This window comes from Gambusia affinis, linkage group LG03 (assembly GCF_019740435.1).
Source record: "Gambusia affinis linkage group LG03, SWU_Gaff_1.0, whole genome shotgun sequence".
Classification (NCBI taxonomy): domain Eukaryota; kingdom Metazoa; phylum Chordata; class Actinopteri; order Cyprinodontiformes; family Poeciliidae; genus Gambusia; species Gambusia affinis.
In genome coordinates this window covers 30,266,792-30,292,049 of record NC_057870.1, presented here as the reverse complement: position 1 = coordinate 30,292,049, position 25,258 = coordinate 30,266,792, and the positions used below count along the sequence as shown (strand labels likewise).

General features: G+C 37.4%; 3 protein-coding genes across 4 annotated transcripts in view; 1 reads left to right on the top strand and 2 right to left on the bottom strand.

Moving 5' to 3' along the window:
- Nucleotides 1-2,850: 2,850 nt before the first annotated feature.
- On the bottom strand, nt 2,851-5,309 carry LOC122828484 (zinc-binding protein A33-like). 2 transcript variants are annotated; one of them, XM_044112085.1, is made up of 2 exons: nt 5,008-5,309; nt 2,851-4,770 (listed from the first exon to the last, which is right to left on the bottom strand). In XM_044112085.1, the coding sequence occupies exon 2, from the start codon at nt 4,696-4,698 to the stop codon at nt 3,553-3,555; it is 1,146 nt and encodes a 381-aa protein (XP_043968020.1). In that variant the 5' UTR covers nt 4,699-4,770; nt 5,008-5,309; the 3' UTR covers nt 2,851-3,552. The 2 variants fall into 2 exon arrangements, with proteins under 2 accessions (XP_043968020.1, XP_043968019.1); XM_044112084.1 differs by having other exon boundaries at nt 2,851-5,309.
- Nucleotides 5,310-7,867: 2,558 nt separating this feature from the next.
- Nucleotides 7,868-13,863, bottom strand: LOC122828483 (fructose-1,6-bisphosphatase 1-like). The gene is made up of 7 exons (XM_044112083.1): nt 13,631-13,863; nt 12,191-12,353; nt 11,551-11,643; nt 10,442-10,582; nt 10,229-10,366; nt 10,037-10,156; nt 7,868-8,369 (listed from the first exon to the last, which is right to left on the bottom strand). Exons 1-7 carry the CDS (start codon nt 13,798-13,800, stop codon nt 8,178-8,180), a joined length of 1,017 nt encoding a protein of 338 aa, XP_043968018.1. The 5' UTR covers nt 13,801-13,863; the 3' UTR covers nt 7,868-8,177.
- Nucleotides 13,864-16,537: 2,674 nt separating this feature from the next.
- The window catches only part of kank1a (KN motif and ankyrin repeat domains 1a), a 46,812-nt gene continuing 38,091 nt past the window's right edge, over nt 16,538-25,258 (top strand). The window contains exon 1 of the mRNA XM_044112075.1: nt 16,538-17,137. The gene's annotated coding sequence lies outside the window, so the exon portion shown is untranslated. The remainder of the gene's footprint in view (nt 17,138-25,258) is intronic.

The window sequence follows — 25,258 nt, the reverse complement described above, 5'->3', positions numbered from 1 at the left end:
TATCAGGCATGACGCATGCGCCATAAATAAAAAAATTACAAATATAGAGCCATTCGGCTTGGTTACCAGATTTGACATTTTCCAGCCCAAGCACAATTTAAAACCCGTAAAACCTGCCCACAGATCAACCCCTAATAAAGCTAATGTAAATAGCACTATTCCTTGTTTATTCCCAAAATACTTTTAGAATAATTTAGTATTTAATCTTGTATATATATGTTACAGTGTATGATTGAAGAAAATAATTCTAAGTTTTTAAGATCTACACTTTTCAAAGAACAAGCCAGTTTATCTCTAATATAGTTTTAGAATAATTTAGAGAAACGGTGGTTTTATATATGTGCATATATAGGCTATAATTTATTTATTTTATTCCCTTAGGGACAAACTGGCTCATTCTTAGAAAAATGTACATTTTCCAAACTCCAGTTCTGACTCTTATGGAGAGTGAAGAATGCCAAATGACAAGTAAATTCTGAAATAATTATTTAAATGTATAATTAATTTATTCAAACTCTTCACTCTACATATATTCTGGATCGTTTGATCCACAAAGTTATGTTTATGGATAAAATAAGTTTATCCATAAACTGCTTATTAAAAAAAAAGTACAATCAGTCCTTCTGAAGTAGATTTTTCTTTATTTGTAATTAGTTTATAGAAATATGTCAGCAAATCTTAATTAAATGTTCAGTTTGGTTTTAGTTTCAATGCAAATCATGAACTTCCTGTCGTTTTGATGTTTGTGAACTAACTAAACTTTATTTCCTGGTCAGGATTTAGCGCTTTGCTGATCTTTTCCCACTTCAGCTGTGAAACAAAGACGCTGGGCCTCCAGTGAAACCAGTCAGATCCATTTTTCTGTCGACAGCAGCTCTGCATCCTGTGACGATTACAGTCCATTTATATCCGAGGGGTTGAGGTGTATCTGGTGAGACGGGCAGCAGCAAATGGTGTTGCAGTTTCTCAGAAAGTGGGAGCTGACAAAGATTAAACCTATTTTATTAAATACATTTCAAAATGTGTATTTGAAAGCTATATAAATATTTTTCTGGTGAATTAAATATTTAGTTTGGAAATCTTACCTTCATAAATTTTGACAGGTATGATGGGCCAAATTAAATCAAATTATTGCTGTATATTGTTTTACTGTGTAATTTTAGAAATGGCACCTCTAGCATACGATAAAGACATTTATGTGTGGAAAAAACATTCAGTTCAGTGTTTCTTGGTCAGCTGACATGTTCTCACTAAAATACCAGGGAGAGTCCAGGAAGCTGCACATTGAGGGTTTTGTCTTCGTATTTACATTTTTATTTGTGTTTGAAAGATAAACCACAGATTTTTGATGTTATTCCTGGTATCCTGTCTGATGTCAAATAATGTAAAACAGGCAGATATAAAAAAAACAATTTTCAACTGTTTCACACATTTAAGGGATGAATCTTTTTCTGGAGAAAGTTTCCTAGTTATTGAGAAACAACAAAACTGCCATTAGAAAAAATTTGAAAAAAATCTGCCTTTATCTGAAAACCACTGGTGAAAAGAAACAATTCAGAGGAATATTTCAGAAAATTAAACATTCATGACCATGTTTTATTTAGATGAATTAAACAACACTTTGTGAATTGAAGCGTTGGCTCAACATAAATTATATCTGGATTAATAAACTGCCTGCTGCGAATCATAACAAATAAAATCAAAGATCCATTTAAGTAATCTGGCCTCTTTGTTTCCTTTCTGAATTTCTGCCAACAGTTTTTATAAGGAAGAGTTTGAAACATACTAAAAATAATCATCATTGGACTTTGCCATATTGATCAGAACAATTCCTGCAGGAGTTTGATGATCCAGAGATCAGAACATCGAGTCAGTGGACCGAGTTGTTCACTTTACTTTGTGATGTTTCACAGGAACCATGAACAGGGCTAGAGGTCCAAACTGAAGGATCCGGGCTGCAGCAGAACCAGGAGACTCTGGAAGAGACTCAGAAGTCAAGAGCAGAATCAGGAGGTTTGTCTGCTCTTCTCTTGACTCTGAACTCTTTCTTTGTGTCCTAACAAAACCCTTAACCTTCAAACATTTAAATCCTGATTGTTCAAAGTTCTTTCTTCCCATCTCTTCATCCTGATATAACAGTTACTGCTGTTGGACTTTTGATGAACATCGATTTCTGATTCTGTGGTTTTGCTGACTGATCAGTGAGAGAAATAATAGATCAATCTCTGCAGTGTGCATCTGTCTCCAGCAGGTGGAGCTGTGAGGACATCATAACGTTTTCCTGCTCTTGTTTATCACAAAATCTTTCAAAGGGAATAATTTCTCCAAAACGTTGTTAGCAGAATAACAAGTTCAAATAATTTATACAAAGGAAATACCTGAAGACTGAAGGTTTTCCATCCTGCAGCAGGAAACAGTTCAGTTCAGTTCAGTGACTCTTTATCATCAGACATTTTCTCACTGAAATAAGAAGCAGAGCAGGAAGCTGCATATTGAGGGTTTAGTCTCAGTTTTTATATCTGTGTGAAAGATGAACCAGGTTTTTGATGTTATTCTCTGAATCCTGTCTGTGTGATATAATGAGAACAGGAAGATATCAGAAAAACGTTGTTAGCAACTGCTTCACACATTTAGATGGTGGATCTGTTCAGCAGAAAGTTTCTAGTGGCTCAGAAACAGCAGAACTTCTGTTAGGAAAAGTTCTGCATTTATCCAACATCTGGAATCAGAAATAAACTGAATCTGATAAATGTTTAGGAAATAAAACCTTTTGACAGTCAAAGCTTTTGATCAGCATAAATATCTGGACTAATATATCTAGATGTGTTCATAATGAAACATGAAACTCAGTGAAGCTCAGAGTTTTATTCAACATCCAAATTAAAATAAACATGTTAAAGCAAAGAATGAACTTTTAAAGTTAACAAAATGATTTTCAGCAACTGTTTGAATTTTATAGAAATCAGTTTTAGATTGAAGAACAGAAAAATTATAACAGAAAACAGAGAGAAAAGTAAATCTGAATATTTATTAATAAATGTTTTCCTGCAAAATAAATCATTAAACAATTAAAAAAAGACTAGAAAACCCAGTTAACAACTTGTAAAAATATTTGATCCTTTTTCTGAACTTCTAATAACATTTTTTTACAAAACACAGAAACAAACTAAAAATAATCATCTTTGTTGGAATTAAACAGAATAAGAAGAAATATTAAATGGTTGTGAGAATTTTGGATAAAGATTAATTAAATATTGTTAATAGTCTGAACATTAATTAACATTTTTTTATATTTTTCCATTCAATTGAAAAGAAAAATTGAAGACAGAAAAATCATAAAATTAACAATTTTCTACTAATTTCAGACAACAGAAAAATTTAAGATCAAGATATTTTATTGATTTATTTTTGTTAATTTCAAATAAAAGTTAAAAACCTTAAAATGATCAAGGATATTTATTAAAGATTAAAAAGGAAAGTTTGTTTGACTGCAAATAGAAACTTTGATTTTAAAATACAAAATGATTCAGAGAATTAAAACAACTTTGAACTTTAAACAGAAAAATCAGTTTCATAGATTTTGATCTCAGTTGTTTTGGCATCAGCAGCTTTTCCAACACTGAAATAAGCAAAGAGTTTCTCAGTGAAAGTGTCTCTGTGAGTGTAGATGTGACTCTTGTCTTCAGAGTCGTAGAAGGAAACCTCCCCTCTGTCATAATCCAGCTGGACTCTGAACCTCTGGAGACTTTTATTCACTGTCACAGTTTTACCAACACCATTAGTGTATTTTCCATCACCATGCCATAAACACCAGATTCCATATTTTGGTGAAGCATATCTCTTTCCCTTCCTGTCAACAGACTCTTTAACCAAACCAATATTCCAGACAGGATGATCTCCCACCTCCACCTCCCAGCTGTGTTTCCCTGAGCTGAAGCCCTCAGAACCAAAAACATTGGGGTACATCATGTTTCTCTCTGGATTATCAGGAAGCTGCTGCCATGTGTCTCCATTTCTCACTCTGGTCAGATCATCAGACAGGTGGATCCATCCATCTGCAGTGTTTGGGTCCAGAATGACGGGACTGAACTTCACCTGGTCCTTCATCTTCTCCCAGACTCTGAAGGACAGGTTGCCCAGGTGTTTGGCCACATCTATCAGAGCTCCTGAGACCAGCTGTGGATCTGGCAGTGACCTCTGACCTCTGGCTCTGCTCTGAGTGGCTTTATAACTGCTGAGGAACGACACCTTGTCTTTCTGCAGCTCTTCTTCAACAGCAGAGATGCTGTCTGACAGAGAGGAGATCTGCTCCTCAATCCTCTTCATCTCTCTGCTGATAGTCTTCCTCTTCTGCTCCTCTTCCTCCCTCAGAGCTGCCAGTCTGGACTCCTCTTCCTCTCTCAGGAACTGGTGCAGCTTGTTGAACTCTGCTCTGATCTGTCTCTCTGTGGACAGCAGCTGCTTCTTGGAGTGTTGAATCACATCATGGTATGTTTTCTCCACTTGTTTGTGTTTGTTCCTCTTGTCCTGCAGAGACTCTAAGTCAGATTTCAGCTGCTGCTTCAGATCTCTGACTGCTTGTTCAACAGGAACCACTTTGTGACTCTGGTGGAGAGAAAACTCACAGACAGGACACACAGCTCTCTGCTCGTCTTCACAGAACAGTTTAGGGTCTTCTTGGTGTTTACTGCAGACCATCAGCTGCTTTTCTCCTGTTTCTGTCTCTGAAGATCCAGATTTCTGTCTTCCAGTAAAAGAATCAGCCAGGTCCTTCAGAGAGAAATTTATTCCTATATTCGCCTTAGAAGATTTTCTTTTACAGATGGGACAGTTCTTGTTTCCAGTTTGTTCCCAGAATTTCTGCAGGCAGTTTGAACAGAAGCTGTGGTTGCAGCTCAGAGACACAGGATCTCTGAAAGTCTCTGAACAAATATGGCAGCTCAGGAAATGTTCAATCAGAGCTCTCTCTGCCATTTTCTACAGAACCACTCCAGAACCAGAACTCACCAAGTCAAAGTTTCTGCAGCTTTTTCTTTAAGATCCAGTAAACCTTCGTGTTTCAGCTCAGATCTCCTCCCTGTAATGGAGTCTCAGCTCCGTTCAACTCAGTTAAAATACTTTCATTTTCTCTCAGTGACGTTTCACAATTACCTGTTTGACCAGTCAAACAGGTAATTGTGTTCCAGGTGAACTTTGTGCTTTTGTTTTACTGCAGTTTAATTTCCTTGTTCTGCTGATAAAAAGCTGCCTTACATTTTAATAAAGAAAATTTTTTATAACTCTATTAGGAGCACTTCAATGTTTTTATAAAATGACATTTCAAAGTTTTTTCTTTCTAAAACATTTAATGTTGCAGTGAGAAACAAATGTCAACAAATAAATGACAACCTGGATGTAGGAACTTAAATAATCAGCTGACATTTGTCCTAATAAATCAAAACTTTATCAAGTCCTTATTAGACTCTGCTGGTCTAATAAAGACATATCTTCTGTATCTATATTTGCAGCTCTATATTAGTTATGAAAGTAACAGCAGATAAATTTAATCTAAAATAAGCAGAACTTTCTCATCTTCCATCTGACATCATGCTTTATAAAGATCTTTAATATTTTGTTGATATAAAATGCATTTTGTGGAAACATTTGCACATAATTGTGTTGAAACTTTTCCACAAATTGAATTCAATTATTTAATATAATTAAATTTAATTATTACTGATTTAGTTAAGTGAATTTAAGGTTTTATACTTTCAGATACGACTGATACATTTTATCTGAGGATTCACATTAAAAATTATCCTGTTTAAAGGTTTAGAGTTTCAAAATGCGACAGAAGTATTTATTGTGTCTGCAGTAAATATTTCAAAGACTAATCAAAAACTACCAATATATTTTCAAACTTCAGTATAAACTCTTTAATCTGCTGTAGTGATTTGAATAAAAGGAAGAAATTCACAACATTTAAGGCTGAATGAGTCTTCAGAGCTGCAGGTGTTTTATCAAGGAGGAAATTATTCCCCGACTTCTTAAAAACATTTCTGTTTCCTGGATTGGAGCATCTTCATGTAGAACCACGTTCCCCAAAATGAAAATGAAAAAATTGGAAACATTTTTTATTGGGGTGTGCATCAAATCCACCTGCATACAAAGAGAGAAACCTGTAAAACCTATTATTGATGAGCTGGAGTCGGGAGAGTTTCTATTGTGGTGAGGTTCTATTCTAACTTGGACAAAGAAAATTGACTGGCCAAGGCCAGAGATCACTTCAGTGAAATTTATTATGCTTTTCTTCAGGTGAACAAAGAGGAGAAGTGCAGAATATGTACACATGACGTTCAAGGCAGATTAAAACAGACAAACTGCAGTAGCTTCAGTGTAAGAGTCCGTCACCTTCAGTGTAACTTGTCAGGAGTCTAACTACAGACCGACTCCCTGCGGTGCAGAGCCCTGCATTTACTCTGGCTCCACCCACAGGAAGAACCAAACGGGAAAAAGAAACTAAATTACTTCAAACTCAACTAAACTCTTAGAGTATACACAGTAATTATAATAATTAATACTGAGGGGGAAAAAATTAGAAATAAACTTGTGATCAGAAATACAATACTAAATTTAACAGAAGACATTCAATACTTTCTCATGACGTCACTTTGTCAGATTAAAATGTTTCTCCCAACTTCAGATTAGTTAAACAGCACCGCCCTCTTGTGGCAGCAGCGTGTTACTGCAGTTTGTCATGGAATCAGAACTGATTTGTAGTTTTGGTAAACAGTGAGACTCACCCGTTTGTAGATGGTAAATATGGTGCCAATGGAGGCCAGGCAGTCGATGTTACTGGAGCCGTGCAGATCAGCCAAGTGAGCGATGGGTGACCTGTCCAGTGACCTTCCTCTTGCCCTTTGACCCCTGGAAATGTGTACCAGCACTCCTCTGAACCTGAAGTGTGCTAGATAAAGTAGGGATGGAAATTAAAATCACTTTTGGTAAAAAGTGATTTACACTTACTCTACTGCCAGCTGAATTCCTGGTATTGATCATTATTATATACATAAATGTTTAACCAAATTATTGGGACATTATCAACTTGTAAAACTCAGCCTAACCAATGTCCATCCTTTTCTGCTTTCTCACTCAAAATCTTACTGGGACACCTGAAAAAGCAGATGGCGACTCCAGCAGAGCGATTTGTCCCATGACTGAAGAGAATTTTATCTCCCCTTTGCTGCGACCAGAACTTCACATCAGATGCATCAGAATGAGTTTCCTGTAAAAAGGTGCAATGTGCTTGTTGTCCTTTACAAAACAAAAAAATGCTTTCTGTTTAAGTGAGTCTTTTAGTCGCCTTGTGTTAAAAGAAACTAAAGAAAAATCGTTTTTTTATCTGAAAAATAGAACACATGAACCCATGCACAAACGGTTTAGGAGAGTGAAAAAAAAACCTTGAGTGAGAGAACAGTCCTCTACCTTTTCATGTTCATTTCAGCTGCATCTCAGTTCTCAGCTGTAGAAGCATCCATGATGCGTTTGTCTTCGATGAAACCAAACGGGCCCCTGAAACCTGCAGCTTTGCCTTCTTTTCTTGCCTTTTCAATTTTTGGCCACAGTGATTGTCTTGCTTTCCAATCTGCTGGTGTCAAATCTTCAGAGAAGCAAACTCCTTCTTCTTTGCAAATGGGAGAAGTTTTAGTCATTGAAATAAGGCAAAACTTCCCACTGAGGGTCAAATTTGTAATATTCTGGAACTGCAGTCAGGAGCTGCATAAAAGTTGCTCCAAGGGCCATAAATGGCCCCTGCGCCACAGTTTGGACACCCCTGATCTTATGAAACTTGAATCTGCAAATGATGACAACACTGATTACATCTTCATATAATCAGTTTGGTTTATTTAAAATATTTTTTCCAAACATTTTTTATTTCACAAGATAACATCATCACTTTTGGTTCATCTGTTATATTTGGTCATTTGCATAATTAAAATGTATATTTTGGTTGATTAAGGCAGTTCTATGTAAAGTCTTCATTTCTGGTTTATTTTCCTGAAGCTTATGAACAACTCAAACATTGTGAGTTTGACTCATTAAAACCCGTTTTCACAGAGAAAATCTCCCGAATCTTTTTGGTCACAAAGAAAGGCACCACAGGTTTCTGTGCATGCAGCGCGTCGCCGCCGCCCGCCTCACTTCGCCGCGTGTTTCTTGCAGATGGCGATAAACTCCCGGACGTCGTCGGGGGAGCCCATGGCCACGGGGGCGCGCTGATGGATGCCGTCGGGCTGGATGTCCAGGATGTTCTCGAAGCCGGTGGTCGCCATGCCGCCCGCCTGCTCCATGATGAACGCCATCGGGTTTCCCTCGTACAGCAGCCGCAGCTTCGAGAAAACGGAAAGTTTAGCTTCCTGATGCTAAGAGATCAACGCTTCCCATTCAATACTGACGCACTGCAAAAACACAAAATCTGAGTATTTCTGTCTAGTCTCGAATATTACACCTGAAATAAGAAAAACTTGACTCAAGTAACTTTTCAGCAATAAACAGAAGTTTGTTTTAAGTTAAGAAAACCTTTATATTGATGAAAATGTACTTGTTACACTGACAGATTATTTCACTTATAACTAGAACGTTTTCATCAATATTAAGGAATTAATGATTTAAAATAAGCTCTTATTTATTTCTGAAATCTTACTTGTACGTTTTTGTCTTATTTCAAGAACCAAAATATTTACAAAAGAAAATAGAGCAAAAATAATTGTTAAATTCAAAGTTTAAAATAACTTTGAATGGTAAAATATGAAAAATATTTTTAAAAGTTCTGCTTTTTATGCTTTCTTATGAAAAGCATAAAAAAACCAAAAAAAAATTAAAATCCTTTAATTTTTTTAAAATTAAAGGATCGTTTTAAAAAAAAAGTTTATTGAAACACTGCAAAAATAAAATGTTGCCAAGTATCTTTAGTCTTTTTTCTAGTGCAAAAACCAGAGTACACTTGAATTAAAACAAAATTAACTTACAAGTTTTAAGTTAATAATTCCTTAATATTGATGAAAAAGTAGAATCTCCACTGGCAGTTTATTTCACTTATAGATGTTTTTTATGATTATTAAGTAATTATTGACTTAAAACAAGCTCCTATTTAATCACACATTAGTTTTGTCTTATTTCAAGTGAACTGAGATATTTGCATTAGTTTAAACCGGTACAAACATCTGGATCGTTTTCATTCTTTGAGTTTGGAAATACACACAAAGAAGATTTTTATTTCATTGATGTATGAAGAAAAAAAAAAGTCATTTTATATCTAATATTGTAACATCCATCAAATCAGCATCAGGATTTATTTACGCTGCAAAAACAAAATCTTACCAAGTATTTTTAGTCTACTTTCCATGAAAATACTTCTGTAAACATCAAATAAGACAAAACTAACTCAATTAACTTTTCAGTAAGTAAAATGAGTTTTACTTGCTGAAAAGTAAAACAATAATGAAAAAGTGCTAAATATAAGTGAAGTAATCTTATTTTGAAGGTACAGAATGTGTGCAACATCCAGCTTAGAGCAGAAATGTTGAAGTTCCTCCGCCGTTGCTGCAGCGTTTTAAAAAATGAAGAAGGAAGTTCAGAGTGAAGAAACAACGTTGTTCTGCTTGACATGTTGCTCAAGTCAGAGTCCAGACAAATTGTGCAAAAACTAATTGTTGTTGCCTACAAACCAAAGGTCTGGGTTGTTGTTCAAATGCGTATGAAAGTGCAAACGGACCGGAGACCGCTCCAAAGGCAGGAAGTGGACTACAGCGCAGGGCATTCTGGGTAACTACAACCAAACCAAAGTTCATATCACCCGACCCTGCTGGCAACAATATAAAATGATTAAAATATAGAAATCAACTGAACCTCAGAGAAACAAGGCAGGATGAAGTTAAAGAAAATCCTCAGTTGCTGCAGTAACAAAGACGTCATTCTAAGGCTTTTGCGTCGTCTTTAAAAGAGTTGTAACTCGTTTCATCAGGTCCAAATCTCTGAGTTTAATGCTGGATCTCACCTTTCCTTTGGGGCTTTTCACATTTCCTGGGTATAAAAAGATTCCTCCGTACATCAGCGTCCGGTGGACGTCGGCCACCATCGATCCGATGTAGCGCGCGCCGTACGGCTCACTGCCGTCCTACAAGGACATGAAGCGTTCACGGGTCACAGGAGGAAAATATAAATATTTCCTAAAAAACCTTCATGTTACCTCAGGGAACTTCTTCCTCTGCAGGTACTCTGTGACAGCCGGATCGAAATACTTAGCATAGCCTTCATTCAGACTGTAAATCTTCCCCCGTTTCTTGATTTTCACGTCGTGCTCAACGAGGATGAATTCACCGATGGCCTGAAGAAACGTGAAGAAGGCCGTCAGTGATTATAAACAGTGGACCTAAATGAGAGATCCTAAAGGAGTACCGACTGGGTCGAGCATGAAGCAGTTGACTCCCTGTCCGGTGGACAGAACGATCATGGTGGCGCTGCCGTAGAGCGCGTAGCCCGCCGCCACCAGGTTCCTGCCCGGCTGCAGAGCGTCCTTCTCAGACGGCTCCTCCTCTGTGGTCTGGGAATCACATTGTTTCAGTAACTTAAATTTAAATTATTAATATTATATGTTTTTGTTGCTTATATTTAAAGAGGACCTGTTGTGAAAAAATCACTTTGCAGGTTTTTATGCTTCCAACTGTTTCTAAAAAGAGCCCAAATGTTTAAAAATTTACTTGACAATAAGCTAATGTTTTTTTGGTGTCTGGAAAATGAGTTACCTAGCAACCCCAGCAGAGTTCTGCCCGTTACCTAGCAACCCCATCAGAGTTCTGCCCGTTACCTAGCAACCCCAGCAGAGTTCTGCCCGTTACCTAGCAACCCCAGCAGAGTTCTGCCCGTTACCTAGCAACCCCAGCAGAGTTCCGCCCGTTACCTAGCAACACCAGCAGAGTTCTGCCCGTTACCTAGCAACACCAGCAGAGTTCTGCCCGTTACCTAGCAACACCAGCAGAGTTCTGCCCGTTACCTAGCAACCCCAGCAGAGTTCCAGTGCATTTGGTCAGCTGGTTTTACCGCTGTATAATGTTTATTATTAACTTTCCATCCAGAAACTACTTGCTTCATTCTGCTGGTTGTCCAGGAGGCTCCACCTCTGCTGTTCAAAGATGTACGGTTGTTTGCAGCCTTTTTCACGTGCCAGTGTAAAATGTTGAGATTATTTTTTATTTAAAGAGACAAGAGGCCTTATAACAGCTTATTCAGAACTGAGCAGACTAAAATCTCATTATCTAATAATGATTGTGTCAAAAATGTGATGAATCTGTCTTGTATCGTCCATAGACCTATCCAAACCTGTTCAAGGAAACATAGCAGGCCACCTTTAAGATTACAAAACAAATATGTTAACTTAAATCCTTGCTTATATAGTAACTTATTTTTAGCTTGGCTCATAATTTAAACTAATCAAATGGAAGTTTGTTCTCTTCAGTTGATCTTTTTCTGAAAGAAGTGCATCAATGCAAGAGTTTAACGTTTTGCTGTTACCTTTCTGTAAATGCCAAATATCGTTCCAATGGAGACGAGACAGTCGATGTTTGAGGATCCATCCAGAGGATCAAAACAAACAATGTATTTCCCCTGAAAAAGAACCAGAAAAAACATTAAATGAATAGAATTAATTGTTTACTGCAGGATGATTTTATTTTATAGACCACATCTCAAATAGTTTCTTTTATTACGTCATAGTAAAAGCCGATTGTCATTGATCATCAATGTTCATAATAATATTTACTGAGATTTCAAAACCAAAGACAAGAAGTCAGAGGTTATTGTAAGTAAATAATTTCTAAATATTTATGAAAACTTTCTAGTTCCACTGGCAGATTATTTCACTTATACATAGTAAAAATGTTTAGTAATCAAGATTAAGGAATATCTGACTTAAAACAAGCTCTGATATCTTTCTGAAAAGTGACTTACTAGTTAGTTTTGTCTTATTTCACGTGGACTAAGATATTTGCTCTAGAAACTAGACCAAAAGTACTTTTGTGTTTTTGCAGTGCAGTTCTTCATTTTATATTTGCTTATTTTCTAAATGTAGTGAGAAGTAGTGATATTTGTTGCCTTTCTGCATTAATCAACAGTTAGTTTGTGTTAATATGTTTTATTGTACATAAATTCTTACCCGTTGTTCGGGCTCCACGATGATGGCCTCTTCGTTCTCTTCGGACACCAGAACGCAGGAGGTGAAAGACGACTTGAGCATGTTGATGACCAGGTCATTGGACAGGATGTCCAGCTTCTTCACCTGGTCACCCGTCACGTTGGTGCTACCTGCAATCCCATAACTGATAAAGACACACAGAGAACAGAAACAGTGAGCAGAGCTGGAGGAAACGGTTACTTCACATCCTTTGCTGCAATTATTACTGCTGAACGTCTCACAATCTGCAGTAAACTGAATACAGTCATAGATTTCAGTGTCTTAGACTGAAACATAAAAATAATCATGGTGCACCACAAGGTTTGGTGTTGGGACTTTTGCTTATTTATTAATGATTTACCAGAATATTTTCCAGCAAAGCTAACCTGCCAGATGTATGCAGATGATGTTTTGTGAAAAAAACAAAAACTAAAAACAATACAATTCAAATATCTAGGGATGATCTGCTGTCGTTTTAAACAAGTGATGCAAATTATGAAAAGAACAAAATTTAACATTTACTTAAGTACCTTTTTTGGAGAAAAAAAAACAACTTAGTTTACTTTTTTCTTTACTACACTGCAGTTTTTACTTTTACTTGAGTAATTCTTTAATAAAGTATCTCTAGTCTTAGTTGAATAAAATTTCTGGATTTTCTACCCACTGAATGAAAAACAAACATGTTTTAACCGAACAGACGCAGACAATCACCAGCAGCTTTTGTTAAAGTTTCATAAGTGTTTATTAAAAAAAACTAATTTATTTTGCCTGTTTTGTTTTTACTTATATGAATTATTGTCACTTTGGTCCTTGAAATACCAAAATTTCCACTTAAATTTATATTTTGGTCCATCAGATGAAGCAATTTTTAAATATTACATGATTGATCATGTGAAGTTACTACTGGAGTAGACTTTTTTAACCACATACTCTTCTACTCTTACTTAATGTCTTGCACAGGTTTTTACTGTCACTTTAGTAGAAACATGTTGAACTATTGCGACTCTTACTTGTGTGCATTTTCTGTGTACTCCGCCCACCTCCATTAAGAGTTTTTGTCCCATTTTTTAAAATAAAACTGAACTTGCAACAGAACAGGAGGTTCTTTGTTTCTTTCAAATAGAAGAAAATTAAATGTTTGTGGCTGAAGTTTCATTTCTAGCTCGTTACTGAGGAAAATATTTTCATATGCATGGATTTGGTGTCTTGAAAAAGGCAGATTGGAGCCGTGAATGTGTGTGCGGGTTGCCTGGAGGTACGCGCTTTCTGATTGGTGCATAAACAACCTGAATCTCCTGCTCAGCCAGTGTGTCAACGTGGATGTGAATGCAGCAAACAAAAGCAGACAAAAAAGCTGCACAAGGCGCAAAATGTGCGGTAGTTTTTACAGATGAAACTGCGCGTTTGACTCGGTGAACTCACAGATGGGCGATCCCAGCTTTGCGCACCGCGGTGGAGATGGCCTTCACCGCCGTGCCCAGCGAGTTGAGCAGCGTGGTCAGCTCCCCGGTGCCCTTCGCCTTCCTGCCCTCCTCCATCACGAAGCGGGTCATGGTGACCACGTTGGTGTCGAAGGTTCCCCGGTCAGACATGGTGGCAGGCGGTCCTCCTGTGGTCCGGGAGCAGAAGTTGGAGGAAATGCTCCAGGACTTAAATGCGCTGCGAGGCGGAACCAGGCGGAGGGAGTGAGAGATGCGGGGCCAATCCGGGGCTGCGTGAGAGGTGTGGCCGCGGTGGGAACACTAACCCGCATTGTGCAAAACTTTCTGGAAGTCACAAACCGATAAACTATCAGCAGAGGAGTGTGACTGGAACAAAAGAAGCGGCGCAAGTTTGGCTGCAAGAGTCTTTTGCAAGAGACCTAAAATTTATACAAAAATGTGTGTGTGTGTGTGTGTGTGTGTGTGTGTGTGTGTGTGTGTGTGTGTGTGTGTGTGTGTGTGTGTGTGTGTGTGTGTGTGTGTGTGTGTGTGTGTGTGTGTTTGTTTGTTTCTGATACCTTGAGGGGACACACATGTTTGCGCATCTATCTTTGTGGGGACTTTCCATTGACTTCCATTCATTTCTACAGCCTAAACCTTATCCTAACTCTATCCATTACATACCTAACTCTAACCAAAACTCAATTCACACCTTAGTCCTAAATCTGATCCCTGACCCAAAAACAGTGTTTCCCCTTGTGGGAACCAGGCTTCGGTCCCCACAAGGAGCCGTGGGTCCCCAACGTAGGATATGTCAGGAAAATTGTGTGTGTGCGTGTGTGTGTGTGTGTGTGTGTGTGTGTGTATCTTTTTCCTTTTATGTATTTGTTAAAATTGTCAGTATAATACCAGACAGATAATTTATGAAAAGCTCGATCTCCTCCATCCTGTGCTACTATTGCCATCTAAAACAACCAATCAGAGCCAGGAGGAGGGCCTTAGCGCTGTCAGTCATCCTAGTGTACACTGCTAAATGTGCTGCAGGGAGAAACAATTTAACATTACAGGAAAAGCGTTCATCTGTGGCCAGAGTTGGGTAACCAGTTAAATGTACTGTTAGAAATATTTTACTACAATGTACTTTTTACTTTTACCTGAGTAATCTTATTATGAAATATCTCTACTTTTACTAGAGTAAAACGTCGGGATTTTTAAACATGTTTTAACCAGAAATTCACCAGAAACAGACACACACCTGCAGTTTTTGTTAAAGTTTCCTAAGTTTTGTACTAGAAGAAACTGATTTGGAAAAATGTCTTTTGAATGAACAGCAGAGGAAATAGTAAAACAATCCCAATTTATTGAGCCAATAATTCAAATTTCTTATTTTGCTAAAAAGTTTATTATGATAAATGATAAACGATACGATAAATGCCCACTGCTAAGCTCTTCAGACTTTCCGTGACGGCTCTTGATAAGTTTGGTTAAAAATGGTAAAGAGTCAATAAATGTTTTTAGATATAAATATTTTAAAATAGTAGGAGTTTTTCAGCTTATTTCATGGAATAATTGCACAAGATTTCATTACAGGACAGCCGTAAAAGTGCCAGAAATATTATTTAAATCAGGGATCTGTCACATAATTTTTATGTGACAGAATGTGATAAAACTACTCATTAACAAACTGTTAAAATATTATTAAATAATTGTCTCTACATTCAATGAGTATTTCTTAAAGTTGATCATATTTTCACATTGATGTACGTTGCTATTACACAGATTGTAGCATCCAGTCAATTTTGAGAATGCCAACTGATGGTTGAATTATGATTTATTAAAGTCATAATAAATCATAATTTTCATGAACATAAAAGCTAGACAAGAACAATTAATAGTAATTACGATCGTTTTCACTGTTATTATGCATCCATTATATAAATTTTTTCAATTAATACAAGCAGTCAGATTTTTCTGTCACCATTTCAAGTTACTCAAATAAACTTCAATCCCAGTTACTCACCTTGTCCTCTTATTGCCTGAAGCTATAATTGAGTTGCTTCTTGTCCTTTTTAATGATTATTGCAGTTAACCTTTGCAGACAGAACTGCATTCCATTACCATAATTACCTTAAGGAAGTTACCAAATTAAAAGCATATAACAATAAACAAAAATAACTTTACTCGGTTGGCCTTTACAAGTCTATAGGGCCATGTAAAAACACATGGAGGACCGGATTTGGCCCCTGGGCCATAAATTTGACACGTGATCAAACAAATTTTAAAATCCAACCTTAGAAAATTCAAAATGCAGTGTTTTTATAACAATTTTAGTGAAAAAACATCCATACATCCCAATCAACCCAGCCTTTCTGTAAATGTTATTTCCGTCCCCCAACCAGTTAAACAATTTAATTTGAACAAAAAAACTTAAATACAAACACGATGTGATTTTTGACGTTAGTACAAAATCAAAACTTAAAATGTTGGGGAAAGGATCAATATCATTGTGTTTTTAAGTTTTACCTTCGTCAAACGAAGGTGAAATAAAATCTACACAAGATGGCGCCCTTCATCCAGTTCACTTCAGTTCGGAACCATCTGCTTTCGAGGCTTTAGTAGTCTGGATTCAGAATTTATCTCTAATATAACCAGCATATAATGTTTAATGTATGTGAACCTAAACAACATTTACTTGAATGGGATGTTTTTATTATTTTTATTTTTTATTTTTATGGGATAATGGGGAAAAAACATAAAAATTAGTTTCAGGAGGGAATTTAGTCCCGGTCAGTAAAATCTATTAACATTGATATCAATCCGCCAAAACTGATCCGTTCGAACTTGGAAATAAGTTTAACGTTTTGGGAACTATATTACATTGCGGAGGAGAAACGTATCCTACGTTGGCCTTGTTGCCAGGTAATCGAAAGTAGTGAAAAGTCATTTTCTTTGGGTTGTTCAATTCAGTTGTGTTTTTGTTTCACAAAATGTATTAGATCGTCTGTTAAACAACAATATCTTGCACAGGAGTTAATTTAGCTTAAACGTTACAAGTTATCGAAAGGAACGCATCACTTGGTTGACGCGGAGTTATTTAGCAGTTAAACCGGGGGGATATTAAATAGTCCAGTTAAGCTCTTCATTACTTCAGGGCCAGTCAGTAAAAGTAGGCCATGCTGTCGACAGGTAAGCTACACCTGCGTTACTGACTGACTGACCTTCATTACGCCCATCGTACTCAGCCGAGCAGCCACTGCGCATGAGCGTGGCTCACCTCGCTTCTGAGCCGACCGACCCACCGACCGGAGCGGACAGTACAAAGAAGCTGCTGGTTCTGCTGCAGACGGGATCCAGACCCACCGGGATAAACTTTAACTTTGGGTCGAGTTTGTGGGAATTTATTGTTCCACTGATTGAGGAGCTGGTGATTATAAACGGCCGGAGGAGTTAGCGAGGAGTTGAATTCAATCCGAAGAAGAAGAGCAGCCTGGGAGACACTTGGCGTCTGGTGAGTTGGAAGTCGATTTATTTTGGTGAATGCATGTTAATTTTTAAAATTTAAGGCAGTGTTGTCGTGTTTTAGTCTGCGACTAATTTGGTTTAATTACATTAAAGTTCAATTTCTGGTCAACGTGGTCGTGCTGCGAGCAGAGCAGACAATCTCATGAAGCGCTGCTGCGGGTAAAGCAGGATTATGTTTAAAGTCATATGGTGTTTGTCGCTGATTGAACAAATTATCCTGCAGGTGCCATGCAAATGTTTTCCAGCTACGGCTCAATGGGCTGAACTTTGAGCTGCAAAGGCAGGAAACTCGTCTTTACTCCTTGGAGAGACAAGTTTTTGGATTTTCTCTCTAGAGATGCACCGATCGGTTTTTTTCTGGTACCGATTTTCTGTCTAACCAACTAAAACCGATAGTGAATTTTTTTCTCTCCATTTTAATTATTTTGTTAACAAATGAAAGTGGCATCAGTTTCTTACAGTGTGTTAGCATTTAGTTAATGAATGTATGGAGAGTGAAAAGGGACAAAATTCTTATAAATACACCTTTTAAATCATTCATTAAAAGTACCAACTAACATGTGTTTAGTTGCTTATAATAGCTAGTACAGATAATTAATTAACTCGGCCATCAAAGTCAACTTTGACAGATGATTTCATGGTGGAACAGGAACTACAAAATATTTAAATGCATATTTTATTAATTATAATGGTTTCCAAAAAGTATTAAAACATTTATTTTATAGTACATTTAATGAATGATATATTTATGTAATTTTGCCCCTTCTGGGCTTCCATAGTGGTTAAACAGAAAAGCAGCTAAATTGACAGAACATTTTTATTTTTTTTGGTTCTTGTATATTGAAATAAGCAAAAAATGTCAAACACCAACTAAATATGTAGTTATTTGAGCTCTTTTTGTTCCAAATACCATAGATTTTGTTTAACTTGAATTTTATTGCACAGTAAAATATTTCTACTATATGATACATATTTTGTCAATTGTAAACCAAAAATGTGTTCGCTTTGCATCGTTTCTAAAGGAAATGTTTGTACGTAAATCCTAAATTTAAGGTATGAACAACTTTATATGTTTCTGTATGAAATCAGTTTATATTTATCTACTTACCTTTAAGTCCAAGTGAAAATGAAGGAACTTGAATAAATGGATCAAAGTGCTGTTTGTTGTTTTGTAGACTGAAAATGGAAAGTTTTTAGTTTTGATGCATCTGGACATTTTGATCTCTGGCTTATTGATTCTCTGCTCTTAAGTACACAGAGCTCCTCTAATTTAATCAGCTTGATAGTAACTATTTACATTTACTCTATTACATTTACTTGAATATCCTTTTTGGAAAAAAAAGATTATTTCTACTACGCTGTAGTTTTTGCTTTTACTTCAGTAATTTTATTAAGTATTTCTGCTCTTGTTTGAGTAAAAGTTTAGGATTTTCTGCCCACTGAGTGAAAAACAAACATGTTTTAACCAAAAACCCACCAGAGATGCACCTGAAGTTTTTGTTTTTGTTTTAAAATACGAAAATTTCCACTGAACTATATATTTTGGTTTGTGTGATGATGTAAATTTTAAATATCCAATGACTGATTGGTACTTGAGTAGATTTATTATTTTTTTTTACCAAATACTTTTTTACTTTTACTTGAGTACAAATATGTTGAAGTAGTGCTACTCTTACTTATTATGTATAATTTGTGGGTTCTCTACCGCTAGTGATTTAATGTTGTCATCTTTAATCCTGAATGTCTTGAAAACCACAATCAGTTCTCACCTGAATCCCAAAGAATGCCAAAGTTTCTTTTCTTTCGGCGCCCTCGTTTTCTCTGCCTCCTCCTCACATTCTTTAATACAGTGCAGGGATTGACCCTCGTACAAAAGCTCCTTTATGGGGCGCTGAAGGCGACTGTCATCGACTTTAAAATGTTGCACATGGCTGTAAAGGAAGCTGCGGCTGCTGGTATCTCTCCAGCGAACTGCTCCGTCTCTCTGACAGCGGTTGTGACGCAGACCTTGATGGTGGTCTCCATTGTTCTGCTGGACCACTGGGGTCAACCAAAGGGCTCCTCATCTCCTCTCCAGCTCAGAAGCTTTCCCACTTTTCTCCTTCAGGGATGATCCTCTGAATTGATATGGGAGCGGGGGAGAATATGAGCATTGTGAAAGCGGACTAAAGGAATTCTGCGGCTTTCAGTGTGCCGCTGTTGGCATCTACCTGAACTCGATTCTCTACACCAGAGAATAAGAAGCACAGATTTCCAGCAGAGCTTTTATCTCCGAGGCTGAAAGCATTCTTCCAGCATAAAAGTGGCTTCGGTTACTGAGCTGACATTTTGTCTGTTTTCATCATCCACTTCTGTTCTTGTGTTAAATTGATCTGCAGTCAAATTTGGGAAACAAAATCTTAACTTTATGAGTATTAATTTTTATGCTGGAAGCTGCAGGATGTAACTCTTATAAAAATGTTTTTGTGATGTTGTGACAGGAGGGTGTGTTAGAAAATTGAGCTCCTCTGTCGTCTTCCTGAAACAACCAGTCAGAGCCAGGGGGCGTGTCTTAGCGCTGTCAATCACCTCCTTGCTTTTTGCTATGCTGCAGCTAGCCTAGCCTGTTGTTAACTCCCACCTGCAGGTGGCAGTATGTCTGTCAGTTTAATGGTTTTTATCAACACTTTCTGCAACAACCGACCCAAAATGAAACTGAGCTTCACACGCTGCTTTAGATGATCAAATCATATGTTGGATTTGGAAGTTCGTGAGAGATGTTTCACTCTTTTTGTTTGTAGCATTCATCGTGTCTGTAGTGGAGCCAGTTTAGGGCCAAATGTTGAGCCTGGCGTCGGCGTTTGCATCAGGCTTGGTGGCGTTTGGAGTCGACCTCTCCAGCTGACATATGGCCGCCTCTCTTTTCTCACTTCAGTGAGACGACCCTCCTGTCCACAGCTTCAAAGCCGAGTCTCCCCCTCCTCCCATCGCCTCCCTGTGATTAGTCTCCCATTCCTCCGGTTTCTGGTTTGGACTAAATGACTTCCCTCCACACAGCTCCTGTTGCTTTGCCTTTCTCACTTGTTTTGGAGTTTTTAAAGAACCCTCTCTGCTGAACTGCTTCTAATTTTAGTCTCTGGGTTTGCTTTGTAATCCCAGTTTTGGTTGAACATCTGCTCATACCTCTGCCATGTTTTTGTTCTTGTTGCATATTTTTGTGCTGAAAATTCTATTTTTGCTTTTTTGTGCAACTTAAGCATGTTGTTTCTTGCAACCTTGTATTTCTCCCCACTGGAAGCACACTTACTGGTTTGACTGGAGGTGAAGGGAGTTGTTGCAGCTGCGTTGGTTTGAAAGTGTGGGATGAAAACCCACATGAGCCTCGAGGACTGCCCTGTTATTACATGATCGTGTTAGAAGTTAACCCACAAATATAAAATGTTGTTGTTTGGAGCAGCGCGAATAGGAAATGGCATTAAGTAGCCTCTCGGCTTGAACTGTAGAGAACCTCGGATATCGGTATGCACAAAACAGATTTAAAATGGAGAACTTGCTGCATTCAACACAAAAAGAGAAGTCAAGCTTGTGGGAATCCTCCTAAGAGATTTCCAGTAGCCTGGGCCAGCTGCCAGCGCGGCACCACACTGTTCGCTAATTTGAAAGGAAGTCATTACTGGGGCGATCAAAGCTCTGGCTGAACTGTTTACAAAATCTCTTGAGTCAGTTTTTTTTTTTTTTCTGGACTTATAAGTTTAACAGAATCACACCAGAACAACGAATGAACTAGAAGGATCTGTTAAGTGGATTTGTCTTTAATTACAAACTTCATATAGATTGCTTTAGCCGAAGCTGCAATCAGACATGATTGTAACCAATCAGCAACTTGGCACATGAGCTAAGTTTAGCCCTTTAGCCTTTTGTTTGGGTTGCAAAATGCTGCTGGTTCTCTTCAAGAAATTGTTTTACTTTATCGTTGATTGTTTGCAACTGATTTGCATTTTAAGTTTAGAATAATTCACTAAAACCACAAAAAATGAACTTCCATTTATAAGAATTGTTGAATAATTATCTAAATGTTTCATTAGTTTATTGAAAGTGAAAAATAAATACAAAACATTTTTTCTTTTAGATATAAAATTAATTTTGACCCTGATGTCTGATTGGTTGCTTCAAACAGGAAGTCAGGACAACTTCTTCTAAGCTAGCGATGACAGGGAAGTTGATATTTTCACTGGAAGAGTGATTATAATTTTAATAAATTGTTTTTCGGGTGAGTAATTCCAGCGTCTGTATCTGTAATTTGGTCTGAAAGTGCTAATCAGTTCGCCAGAGAGAGTCAGTCGGCGTTAGCTAGTTAGCTAGTGGGTGGAGCTAACGTTGATCCTGTGATCTGTGGCAGCTTCCTCCATGTTATTAAAGGTAAATAGTGAAATGGAGGCTGGAGTTGCTCACCTGGAGTTTGTAGCAATTAAATTACAACAATTTATGGAAGTTATTTCCACACATCCAGTGAAAATATAAACCTCAGAGTTCCTGCGGACTTGGAGAAATTGTCTCGATTTACTGTTTGAAGCAGCCAATCAGACGTCAGGGTCGGCGCTAAGCCCGCCCACTGAGTTTGATGGGTGAAGTTGACAGTTTAATTTAATTCATGATGCATATAATTATATATTTATTAAATTATTTGTATGTTTTTCATCAACAACATCTAAATAATTCAGAAGTTATTTATTTATCGTCTGATTCATTCCTGAGTGCTGCAGTTTGCGTGAGGAGAAAAACTGTTGCGGTGAACATGAATGAGTCGAGGGAATCGCTCTCTGCAGCTCGGATTAACCCCGATTAAACCTTGAAGTGTGTTTCAAAAAGATGTTTTGTTTCCTGGTATGTTAATCTCTTTTCTTTCAGTAATTCTTCCGCTTAGTGTTTGTGCATTCTTCTTTTCCCTCTGTAATAAGGACGATTATCACAGTTCACTGAAATTTGAATTTTCAACTTATTTGGAGGATCATGGGTCTTGGCAAGTTTTGATTTATTTATTATTACACCAACTATGAAAATGACTGTTTGTAGAGAATGTTATGCTTTCACTTACATTGGAGTCGAGAAAATACAGAAAAGGACTCTAGGTGGCACTAGAGTATCTGCCCTTTGTCTACGGAGAAAAAAACGTGCCCTTCTGAGATTTTTATTTTTTTTTTAATAATGTGTAGCAAATTAAAGGCTGGTTGCGATTTACTGTTTTCATCACTCTATAATATTTTTTATTTTTGTTAATCCTAAGAATTTCATAAAACGCACAAAAGTGCATACTTGTTTTGAGATTTGTAATGTTTTTGTTCACTAATGCATATTGGTGTCATCTTTTGCAATCAGCAGATGTTGGAAAGTAAACTTAAAGTTTTATCACAATATTTTTGTTATTTAGGTCTGTCACAATAAAAAATTTGCTGGACGATAAATTGTGGAAGAATTTATTGTGATAAACGATTATTATTGTTTTGAGACCATTTTCAAAGTAAAGGTAAAACATGCCATTTATAATGCGCTTCTTTCAGAGAAAACGGTAAAAACTAACAATCCCAACAGCATGGACAGTCTTGATTAATTGGAGTTTATGGTAATAATCATAAATCAACATTCTTATTATGATAAATTTATCATGATAAATGATACGATAAATCTAGGCTTCAAATGAATGAAATTGTTGTGTTTTGTTTGGACAATCTCTTCCAATGAAAGACAACAAGGACAAAGTTTCTTTTGTTGTTGTTTGTGTTTGTTTGTTTTTTCAGTGAATTGTCTGTCATTATCAAATTGTGTTGGAGGTTCAGTCAAAAATCCGGTGCCTTTACTTCCTACTTGAGCACCTGCCCCAAAAATGTGTGTGAAGGTAATTACCTGGTGGAAAGACGACTTAATGCTGGATGAGGCTTGATGGGACGGATTGTTTTGACATTTTCAGGAGAATGGGAGGAGTGGAAGAAAAACTGTGGTCAAACAGGGAGCTGAAAGGTGCTCAATTATCTACTTTACACAGATTTCAGGTGGAGACCTTAGACTTTCCCAAGTCTAAGGTTTGACTATGTTTACATTTGTTACAAATTACAAGCATCATTATTTAAGGGAGGTGCCAAAAGAAAACAAAAAAATTAAAAACAAAAATCCAAATGATCCATCTTTTGGTGCTACAGTAGAAATATTTGCTAGAAATGTAAAGATATTTGTGCTATTATGACGATAAATACAGTTTTTGGTCGTATTTTTGATCAAATTTCAGTAAACTCAGAGTTACTCATAAAAAATGGAGGAATCTGTTTGTGTGAATTTTCCCGATTGCAGAGTTGTGAAAACTGGAGGGACTGTCTGGGCATCAGAGCCATTTGGTTTTGTGGCGCCACATGGCTCTTTGGCCTTGTTCCTGTTCATCTACTGTCGATTAAAGGCCACAGAAACCTGTAATAAATGCCTCTGGAGGTTCAGGCATGTGCTGCACATGTTAACCAGAAAACACCACAAAGTTATGGACAAAACAAACCAGCTAAACATTCCCCCGTATCTTTTCTAAACAGCAGCTGGCATGCACGGTGTGTCAGTTTATGGAAACATCTCATTTGTCACAGTTCCCTCACAAATATGGCTGTGAGTTTCAGGCATGCTGTCTGAAATGTAACTGTTTTTAAACAGGAATCCAGCTTGTTTCCTGCAGGTCAAACAGAACGAGGCCAGTCTAGAGTGAACTTGGTGCTGAAATGATGGTGATAATCCTCCAGGTATGCAGACATGCACAGACTTTGCTTGTCAAGTTTAGGCATTGCACAGAACGGCTCGGCGTCTTTCAGGCCAAACGCTGCAGTCTGTTTCAGAAGAGCTAAAAATCTTCACTTGGTGTGACAGTTTTTTTCCACTTTGTTTACTTTGTGAGGTGTAAACTGCAGCACGTCTATGTAGAGCCAAAACTACTGTGTGTGAAGATTCTTGGTGATTTATGGGGCATAAAGTTGTAACTTGGTGTCCTGTAGAGCTCCGTAAACACAAAGTCTGTCACTTTCAGAGCAAACGGCTTTTGGGAGTTTTTACACCTGATAGTCTGGTAGATTGGGTTTGATTGGGCACCAAAGTTGAAACATTTTCAACTGGTGAGGTTCACTTTCACACTGCACTGTTAAATGAACCAAAATCTTTAATAACCTGTTCCCCTCCTCACCTGTGGGGGCGCTGCATCAAGAACAACCGAAGGAAACAAAAACCTCTGAAGACTCTGAGCACAACTTTCTTCTTCACAAAAACAAAAATGCAGTAGAGTCAGATTTTAACGGTTGTAGAAAATCTTTTGTCTTTGGTTAAAAAAAAAAAACAAGCCATTTTTTCCACTAGTGCTGAATTCATGTGTTTGTTTTGGTTTTGTTAACCCAGAATGCTTTGCATTGTAGTCCTCTTCCTGCTTTTGGAGCGGTCTCTGGTCCGTTTATGGTTCTCGTGCATTGAATCCGCCCCGAGTTCATTTCAACCGAGTCAGGACTTCAGAGTTCACTTTTTGATCCGCATCAGTTTGATTATCTGTTCACACCAAAACAACAAACCCAAAATTACCAACTTTAAATGCCAATTGAGAGTTTATCTGTGAAAACATTATTTGGGGTTTAGTTACTCTTTAAAGTAGGACTTTTAATAATTTTTTCAGTTTTTATCCATGAAAGGCTCATTAATGCAGTCGTATTGGAGCTGTGTCATCTGTGCTCTGCACTGTTTACGGTACAGAAAGCCTCACAGCCGTGTGGCCCATAGTTACCCGCCTCCTCATGTTACAGCCTCCCTCTCTTGCACGCTGGTATTGTCAGGTTACTGCGTGTTTCTGTGAGGTTCGTGTCAGGAGGCGCTCCGGCGTCCCCCACGTTAATCCCTCGTCCCGTCAGTCAGAGTGAGACGCAGACTCAAAGCTTTGAGCTCTTCACACCTGAGGGAGGTGAGTCTGAATTGTTTTAGGCTACTTTTTACCAAAGATGTCCTTTAGGTTAATGTTCTAGATTCCCCATCAATGAGACCAATTATACCAGTACTCTATTTTTAACTGAATACATATAAATAATGTTTTCAGCATAATAACCTCGAGTTGTAATAGAAGTGC

Bases quoted from the DNA above. Each gene is read 5' to 3' on its own strand.
- LOC122828483 (XM_044112083.1), bottom strand. From the start codon at position 13,800: ATGTCTGACCGGGGAACCTTCGACACCAACGTGGTCACCATGACCCGC. The intron at 11,644-12,190 runs GTAAGAATTTAT...GTTCTTTTTCAG, and splicing joins TCGTGGAGCCCGAACAACGG to GGGAAATACATTGTTTGTTT. The intron at 10,583-11,550 runs GTAACAGCAAAA...TGTGATTCCCAG, and splicing joins TATTTGGCATTTACAGAAAG to ACCACAGAGGAGGAGCCGTC.
- LOC122828484 (XM_044112084.1), bottom strand. From the start codon at position 4,974: ATGGCAGAGAGAGCTCTGATTGAACATTTCCTGAGCTGCCATATTTGT.